The 9,644-nt window shown below is 34.3% G+C and overlaps 1 protein-coding gene across 1 annotated transcript in view; it reads left to right on the forward strand.

The window, feature by feature from the left end:
* The first annotated feature begins 8,774 nt into the window (after positions 1-8,774).
* The window catches only part of LOC106733626 (olfactory receptor 52A5), a 7,690-nt gene continuing 6,820 nt past the window's right edge, over positions 8,775-9,644 (forward strand). Inside the window, exon 1 of the mRNA XM_014583362.1 lies at positions 8,775-9,640. Within this exon, the coding sequence (XP_014438848.1) occupies positions 8,775-9,640 (866 nt within the window). The remainder of the gene's footprint in view (positions 9,641-9,644) is intronic.

Consider the following 9,644-nt stretch of genomic DNA (forward strand, 5'->3'; position numbering starts at 1 on the left):
AGTAAACTATCTCATAACCTTGATACAAAGTATATTTACAGAATTTTAAGATTATGATACACTGAAGGCAGTTTGCTCAAGATCAGAAACAAAGCAGTAATTTTTACTTGCAAACATTATATTCACCATTATACTGTACTACATACCCATAGAAATAAAGCGAGTGTGGGCCTGTAGGTGGCCTGGTGGTTGAGGTGGTTGGACTCCCACATGGCTGACCGTGGTTCGAGTCCTGGACCTGGCAGCTTGTTTTCTCAATTTCCTTCTCTCTCTCTGATCAACTTCAATAAAAAATAAAATAACGACAATGCATAAAATAAAATAATTTGTATAGAATTAAATAAAGCAAGTGAAGTATATCATATATTTTTGCAATAAATAATTAAAAATTGAATTTTAAAATTCAATTAAAATATGCGATTATTAGAAGTCATGACATATTTCTTCTGTTTTTCTGTGCAAAAATGGGTCATAACTTTTCCAATAACCCAATAGCAACTAAAGCATGAATTACTAGTGAAGAATTTAGACAATATGTGAAATATTTATGCAATGAAAATTACAAAGTATGAGTGAATATATTTAAGGAAAACCTTCATAAACAAGAAAATATATCACATTATTTTGATTGAACAGTTTGCTTTACTCCTTTAATTGCCAAATGGTGCATATATTTAGCAGAGAGAAAGAGAAAGAGAAGAAAAATCACCCCTCAATGGAACATGATTATGCCGTAATCCCTTCTCCATTTCTCCATCTCATCAACATATGAGCATACACACACATATGTCCTGGATGTCTGCCAAACCTCCAGGACCAGGATTCGAACTGCAGTCAACCATATAGTATCCAGCTTTCTACAAACAGCATTTAACACCTGGGGCTATGGGGCTAGCCCTAGCAATTTGATTTTAAACACCTGTGCCCCTTCTTCCCACAACTGGTCTTGGTAGAAAATAAATTTTAATAAAAGATATTTTGCATAGATAATAATATGTGTAAATTATGTTAGATATATACAAATGTAATTAGAAAAAACTGTAAAGAGAGACATGGTGTGCTTTATGGAAGAGGCTTGGAATGAATCTTGAATAATGTGTAATTATTCATTTGAAGGAAAGAATAAAATAAAGTCTTATGTTTAAAAATATAAGGAATAAAAACAAGATGGACCTTTGTCTTGATCATGGTAATATATCTTAGGAATAAAACTTAAGATGGTAGTTGGGAATGTAGGTAGCATACAGGCAAAGGTGATAGCTTTTTGCTTTACTGATAATTTATGCCATGCCCAGAAGAGTTCCTGACATCCATTTATTGTTATATAATCATTTACTGAATGAATTAAGCAATAATAAGGTATATTTATACCAGATTAGGAGTTTTATTACGCTAAAAGTCTTCTGTGATCACCGAAACATTTAAATAAAACAATTTCACACTCAAATACTTAACTCAATTTACTATGTCAGTACAAAGATTAGTGGGGGAAAAATGGTATAGATACAGGAAAGACACACTTTTGTTACCACTGAGAGTGAGAGGACAGCTTTATATCATCATTTGTTTTATCTTCTTTAGCTGGTTTTTCTTTGTCCATTTTCCTATTCCATAAGTATTTTTTGGTTTTCATTTTTCGTTTCATTTTTTTTCCAAAGGGCAAATGTGCTTGCTAGACAGAGACAGAGGGAGGTAGAGAAAGCCTACCGCATGAGGAATGGTCATGTGGCAATCCTTTTCCTCCATTTCTCTTTTCAGGATTTTGGTCATGCAAGCATATGCACCCAGCAGGTTTCTCAAACTGCCAGATCTGGAACTAGAAACACACAGTTGGCCACGTGGGATTCAACTACCTTAAGCACCCAGCTTTGGATTAGCCGGGTTTTGTTTGTTTTTGAACAGAGGCTCAGTAAACACAAAGAAAATTAAGGTCTCAGATGAGATAGAAAACTTGGAAAGAGAGAAATAGTCTGTCTCTAGAGTACCTTTAGACTCCTGAGGGGAATATCTTAAATGTTATAAGCTCCAGTGCAGTCATAATCCTTGCTGTCCTGAGACACTTCTCAGTGTGGCCCAACACAAGGACTTCAAACTTTTTTTCCAGAAATCCAGATTTGTGTGAGTATTTTAGCACTAATTAGAAAAGACTTTTAGATATTTAGTTTGCTGTGACCAGATGGTGGTTAGTCTCTTACTATGAGAAGATAAGAGAGAACAATGATTACTGTGAGAGTGATTAAATATATAAATAACAATGCATAATAAAGAGCATATAATGCATAAACAATGAAGATGATGGAGATAGAGAGAATAAATAAACTGTGCTGATTCAGTTGTGGATACCTGCCCTGGATTTTGTCTCTCTGCACCTGACACCGCCAAGATGGGCTTTGAAGAACTGGTCTCTGGAATGTAAGATAGTAGTGACAAGAAATTATATAAGAACTCTTAACTGCCTAAATACTGGTGTCAGAGATTCTTTTTAATTACTAGAGTCATGACCAAACTATTTTATTTTGTAGGGAAGATATTTTATGGTCATAATATTTCCTTTATAGGAGTTTCTTACTAACATGAGCTAATATATGTCTATTCATGTAAGGCTCTTAATATTATAGTGCTTAGACTTAGCGGAGCTAACTGTTGTTATTGTTAATATTTTAAATATAACCTTATAGAATTATAATTTCATTCTGACTTGAATCTACTAGGCAAGTGTTGACATTTCTGAATACCATTGTGAGATAGTTGGATTATTCTTTTCTGTTGATATCTGCTATGTAATGATAATATGGGATGGGAGGCATTTTAGACTTTCATTGTTCTCTTCATAGTTATAGCCCTAGGCACTTAAATAGTGTCTCAGATATTAAAAAAAATACATTTGTGAAGTGTTTGGAGAGAATTAATGTGTAATACATTGAACTTTTTTTTAATGGAAAATCTTCAATGACTCCCAGATTCACTTCACAATATATCATTACAGAGAATGTCAATTGCCCTATGAATTAAGTGCAACCTACACTGTTTTCCTTCGGCTCATACCACTGTGTTTGTTTTAATACTGCAACCACTATTATTATTAAGTGATTTTAAATGAGTTCTTAGAAAGTTAGCCTTTTTTTTTTATTTACAACTGTTTCACAGCTTCTTCCAGATTTAATTAACTCATGATATCAGAAACCCAAATGTATCTTTCTGAGATTATTTAAAATTAAATCTTATTCCCTATCCTACTAGGAAAATACCAGATATGAAATGTCTCTGTGATAATGTTAAATTCTTTTATTTTTATTTAATATCTAACACATAATCGCATGTTGGAGAAATATATTTCATAGGTATTTCCATGATGACAGTTTAATTGCAAATGCCCTCAACATTTCTGTAGGTTTCCAACAAGATGGACCTTTGTCTTGATCATGGTAATATATCTTAGGAATAAAACTTAAGATGGTAGTTGGGAATGTAGGTAGCATACAGGCAAAGGTGATAGCTTTTTGCTTTACTGATAATTTATGCCATGCCCAGAAGAGTTCCTGACATCCATTTATTGTTATATAATCATTTACTGAATGAATTAAGCAATAATAAGGTATATTTATACCAGATTAGGAGTTTTATTACGCTAAAAGTCTTCTGTGATCACCGAAACATTTAAATAAAACAATTTCACACTCAAATACTTAACTCAATTTACTATGTCAGTACAAAGATTAGTGGGGGAAAAATGGTATAGATACAGGAAAGACACACTTTTGTTACCACTGAGAGTGAGAGGACAGCTTTATATCATCATTTGTTTTATCTTCTTTAGCTGGTTTTTCTTTGTCCATTTTCCTATTCCATAAGTATTTTTTGGTTTTCATTTTTCGTTTCATTTTTTTTCCAAAGGGCAAATGTGCTTGCTAGACAGAGACAGAGGGAGGTAGAGAAAGCCTACCGCATGAGGAATGGTCATGTGGCAATCCTTTTCCTCCATTTCTCTTTTCAGGATTTTGGTCATGCAAGCATATGCACCCAGCAGGTTTCTCAAACTGCCAGATCTGGAACTAGAAACACACAGTTGGCCACGTGGGATTCAACTACCTTAAGCACCCAGCTTTGGATTAGCCGGGTTTTGTTTGTTTTTGAACAGAGGCTCAGTAAACACAAAGAAAATTAAGGTCTCAGATGAGATAGAAAACTTGGAAAGAGAGAAATAGTCTGTCTCTAGAGTACCTTTAGACTCCTGAGGGGAATATCTTAAATGTTATAAGCTCCAGTGCAGTCATAATCCTTGCTGTCCTGAGACACTTCTCAGTGTGGCCCAACACAAGGACTTCAAACTTTTTTTCCAGAAATCCAGATTTGTGTGAGTATTTTAGCACTAATTAGAAAAGACTTTTAGATATTTAGTTTGCTGTGACCAGATGGTGGTTAGTCTCTTACTATGAGAAGATAAGAGAGAACAATGATTACTGTGAGAGTGATTAAATATATAAATAACAATGCATAATAAAGAGCATATAATGCATAAACAATGAAGATGATGGAGATAGAGAGAATAAATAAACTGTGCTGATTCAGTTGTGGATACCTGCCCTGGATTTTGTCTCTCTGCACCTGACACCGCCAAGATGGGCTTTGAAGAACTGGTCTCTGGAATGTAAGATAGTAGTGACAAGAAATTATATAAGAACTCTTAACTGCCTAAATACTGGTGTCAGAGATTCTTTTTAATTACTAGAGTCATGACCAAACTATTTTATTTTGTAGGGAAGATATTTTATGGTCATAATATTTCCTTTATAGGAGTTTCTTACTAACATGAGCTAATATATGTCTATTCATGTAAGGCTCTTAATATTATAGTGCTTAGACTTAGCGGAGCTAACTGTTGTTATTGTTAATATTTTAAATATAACCTTATAGAATTATAATTTCATTCTGACTTGAATCTACTAGGCAAGTGTTGACATTTCTGAATACCATTGTGAGATAGTTGGATTATTCTTTTCTGTTGATATCTGCTATGTAATGATAATATGGGATGGGAGGCATTTTAGACTTTCATTGTTCTCTTCATAGTTATAGCCCTAGGCACTTAAATAGTGTCTCAGATATTAAAAAAAATACATTTGTGAAGTGTTTGGAGAGAATTAATGTGTAATACATTGAACTTTTTTTTAATGGAAAATCTTCAATGACTCCCAGATTCACTTCACAATATATCATTACAGAGAATGTCAATTGCCCTATGAATTAAGTGCAACCTACACTGTTTTCCTTCGGCTCATACCACTGTGTTTGTTTTAATACTGCAACCACTATTATTATTAAGTGATTTTAAATGAGTTCTTAGAAAGTTAGCCTTTTTTTTTTATTTACAACTGTTTCACAGCTTCTTCCAGATTTGATTAACTCATGATATCAGAAACCCAAATGTATCTTTCTGAGATTATTTAAAATTAAATCTTATTCCCTATCCTACTAGGAAAATACCAGATATGAAATGTCTCTGTGATAATGTTAAATTCTTTTATTTTTATTTAATATCTAACACATAATCGCATGTTGGAGAAATATATTTCATAGGTATTTCCATGATGACAGTTTAATTGCAAATGCCCTCAACATTTCTGTAGGTTTCCCAATAGAAAAAAAAAAAAAAACATGCTTGATGTGTATGTCTTAAAGTATTTTTAAAAATCTGTTATATCAATTTAAAAAAAAAAAACCTTTAACCTAGAGTGTTCTCATTAATATGTAAGTAATTTAATAAAATTTAAATGTAATTCTTAACAGCTTTTTTTGTGTAATTAGCTTTCTTTTTCATTAATATATCCAGAAGCAACAATGATTAAAAATAAACTTACTCTGAATGTACCATACTGCTTGCTACCTTTGAGATATTGTCTAAGTTATTTGATCCTTCTATGTTCTCTTACACCAACTGTAAGATGGGAAATTATCAGATACATAGTATATAACCAAACCATGTTAGAAAATATTATTTGTAGTATACTTTGACAAATTATAGTTGTGTATGCTTATGGGGCATAAATGATTTTTTAATACAATGTGAAAATATTAAAAAGGCTAAGTACATTTCTGTTGGCTCAAGTAGTTAAGAATATGTGCAATGAGAGCACTAGATATTTACTCTTAGCAATTTGAAACTGTACAGCAATCAAACATTAGCTCTATTCACCATGTTATACTGTTAATATTTAAAATAACAAACATATTCTTCCTATCTGAGTCTTTGCATTCTGTGAATATCATCTATATTGATTTATATATATATCATCTATATCTCCCCATTCCTCCACCCTCCAGGATCTGATAACCATCACTTACTCTCTGCTTCATAAATGCAATTGTTTTTAAGTATTTTTAAACAATTCGTAGTCTCCTTCCACATATACTATATTTAGCATTTGTAAATAAAAGCCATCATACTAAAACACTTTGTTAGTCATTGTGTTTATCAAATAGCATAATTATTCAAACCAACATGAGTGAACCATACTCTACCCTTCCTTATAGCCTTGGAGAGATATAGCACAGGAAAGACTCCAAATTAACTCAAAATATTTATTTCTGAACATTTTTATCATGACCTTAGTAGACAGTAGAGAAAACCCTCAGGTGTTTTCAGCTTTCACCTAGATCAGAGATGGTCCACGTCTGACATCTACTTGTTCTTTTCTTATCCACGAGCCCAAGGATAGCCTACCTCTAATCTTTCTAGAGCCCTAGATGAGTTAGGTGAAGAAGAGGCAGATAGGTCCTCTCCTTGTTTCACTCTCCTCCTAAAGGCACTCAAAATGAAGAAAATGTTTAAAACAGAGAAAAAGTATTTTGTGAATCTGTGATTCCTCCCAGACTGCCTAAGCTCAGTTGTGCTGGCACTAGGGAATGAGGAGAAGACAATGTTTGCCTTTCACTGTGACTGGAGCACTAATGCGTGGTGGAAGACAAGGATGACAGACAAAGTGAAACTGTTACTAAGTGGGCCATTTTCTTTTGTTATCTTCACATTGTGGATCACATAGTGGAGATGGGAATAACTAAATAATGTACCTATGGCCCCCTAATAACAACGAAACCAAGTCACTTGGCTATCAGTTTTAAGTATGTATGTAGGGGCAGTAAGGAGAAGAATTTAACATTATTGTAGAGCCATTTCCTGCTTGATATTTTTCTAGGAGTTTAGGAAATAAGTTTCAGTTTTAAATATGCAGAAAGATAATTGAGTTCCTGATACTATGAGTTAATTAAATCTGGAAGAAGCTATGAGACAGTTATGATCACCCTAATGATAATTGGCATAGAATGCAGAGATTTGGTACATATTAAGTGGGGATAGTAAAAAATAGATGAAAAGGACTCAGGGAAATAAAGAAAACATTTATTAGACACAAGAATGTAAAGTTCTGTGTTGAAAATGATATATATACATAGAGAGATAATATATTTGAATGCTGTCACTTTGTATGCATGTTTTGAAAAACCATATTCTATGCTAGGTACAATGATTAATAGAAATAAGAATTTATAAAATAAGAAAATTGAGTCTTTAATATTATTTATATCTGCTATTTACCATCTTTAAACTATGCTTGACATTTCTTAGAGTCAGTGATTTTAGCTTAAAAATAAAGATAACATTATTCAACTTGTCACTTGATTTACTTTTAATTGTAGTTTCAGAAAGTTCTTTTTCTGTAAACATAGAAGAATAAAAATTTAATCAATTATTATTAATTTTATTAATAATTTTTTTAATCTCCAAACTATGAAAGTCATGTAATAGGTCCTCAGAAAAGTCATGACACATTTCTGAACAGAAAAACACAGAAAAATATGTCATGACTTTTCTGACAATCTGATGCATACAAAATTGTTTTTCAAACTTACAGGCCAATTTTTTTTGAGAGAATTTTTGCTATAGGGTGAAAGACAGAAGGAGAGAAGGTGAGAAATCACATACTCCCACCCCAGGGAGGAGGGCCACTTCACAGTCCATTCTCTTTCATCCTCCTTTTGGGATTTTGAACACACATGCACACTAGCCAGGTGAGTTTCAAGCCTCCAGGTCCAGGACTTGAACTGCTGTCAACCATATAGGAGTTTGACACCTTAACCACTATACCACCTGATGGCCCCACTATAGGCTACTTTTAATGAAATATTTATAGAATTACACTTTAAAAATAATTCTATTGGAGGCCATCAGATGATGTGGCAGGTACATCCCTGGACTCTTATGTGACCAACCATGGTTTGAGTATCAGGCCCAGCAGCTCAAAACTCATGCAGGGCACATGTGCACATGTGCTCATGATCCTAGAAGGGGAATAGAGGAGAAACGATTGCAGTATGACCATCCCCTTTGGGGGGAAATTTCTCAGTTTCCATCTCACAGTCTGTATCTCTTCCTCTCTCTGGTGAGCGCACATGCCCTGAAGCAAAAACCTCTCTCTCAAAAAAAAAAAAAAAAAAAAAAAAATTTAGTAAAAAAACCTCTCTCTCAAAAAAAAAAAAAAAAAAAAAGAATTTAGTTAAAAAATGGCAGATTAACTTACAAAAATACCTAAGAAAAGAAAACATAATTTTCCTCAATATAAAAACAGATCGAAGTCCAGTTTAGCAGTAGAAGAATTCAATGTATCATTTCATCTTCTCTAATATTTTCTCAGGATCATCCTTAACTAAGGATGCTATTAATACATCTTATTATTTCTCATTAGGCTTGAAGATTAGAGAGATTTGCCCTCTTTTTCATCATGTCGGTTACCAATGGCACCTTCTTCAAGCCATCTGTCTTCACACTAATCGGGATTCCAGGCCTGGAATCAAAGCAACATTGGATTGGGATCCCCTTCTTCATCTCTTTTTTCCTGGCTATTGTTGGAAACGGCCTCCTCATCACCATTATCCGCAGTGAGCGTGCTCTTCATGAGCCCATGTATATCTTTTTAGCTGTGTTGGCAGCTACTGACCTAGGCCTGACCTTGTGCATTACCCCTAAAATGTTGGCGATCTTTTGGCTGCAATCAAAGGAGATTCATTTTGATTCCTGTCTAACCCAGATGTATTTTACTCACACTTTCCAGTGCATGGAGTCTGGCATTCTCCTAGCCATGGCCTTTGACCGATACGTGGCCATCTGTGAGCCCTTGAGGCATTCTGCCATCCTCACTAAGAAGGTGCTACTCAGCATTATCATGGTGGTGACCATTCGCGCCTGTGTCATCATCATCATGTGTCCACTTTTAATAAAGCTGCGCCTGAAGCATTTCCGGACCACAGTCATCTCTCATTCCTACTGTGAGCATATGGCTGTGGTGAAGCTGGCAGCAGAAAATGTCAGGGCCAATAAAGCATATGGACTGTTTGTAGCTTTCTCAGTCCTTGGATTTGATGTGATCTTCATTTTCCTGTCCTACGCCTTTATTTTCCGGGCTGTCTTTAAGTTGCCACAGAAGGAGGCACGATTCAAAGCATTCAACACGTGCACAGCCCACATCTTTGTCTTTCTGCAGTTCTACATTCTCACGTTTTTTACGTCCTTCATACACAGGTTTGGCTTCAACGTTGCTCCTTATGTACACATTCTTCTGTCCAATCTGTACCTGCTTGTCCCACCCCTGCTG

Source organism: Tupaia chinensis, unplaced genomic scaffold, assembly GCF_000334495.1.
Source record: "Tupaia chinensis unplaced genomic scaffold, TupChi_1.0 Scaffold144260_1, whole genome shotgun sequence".
Lineage (NCBI taxonomy): Eukaryota > Metazoa > Chordata > Mammalia > Scandentia > Tupaiidae > Tupaia > Tupaia belangeri.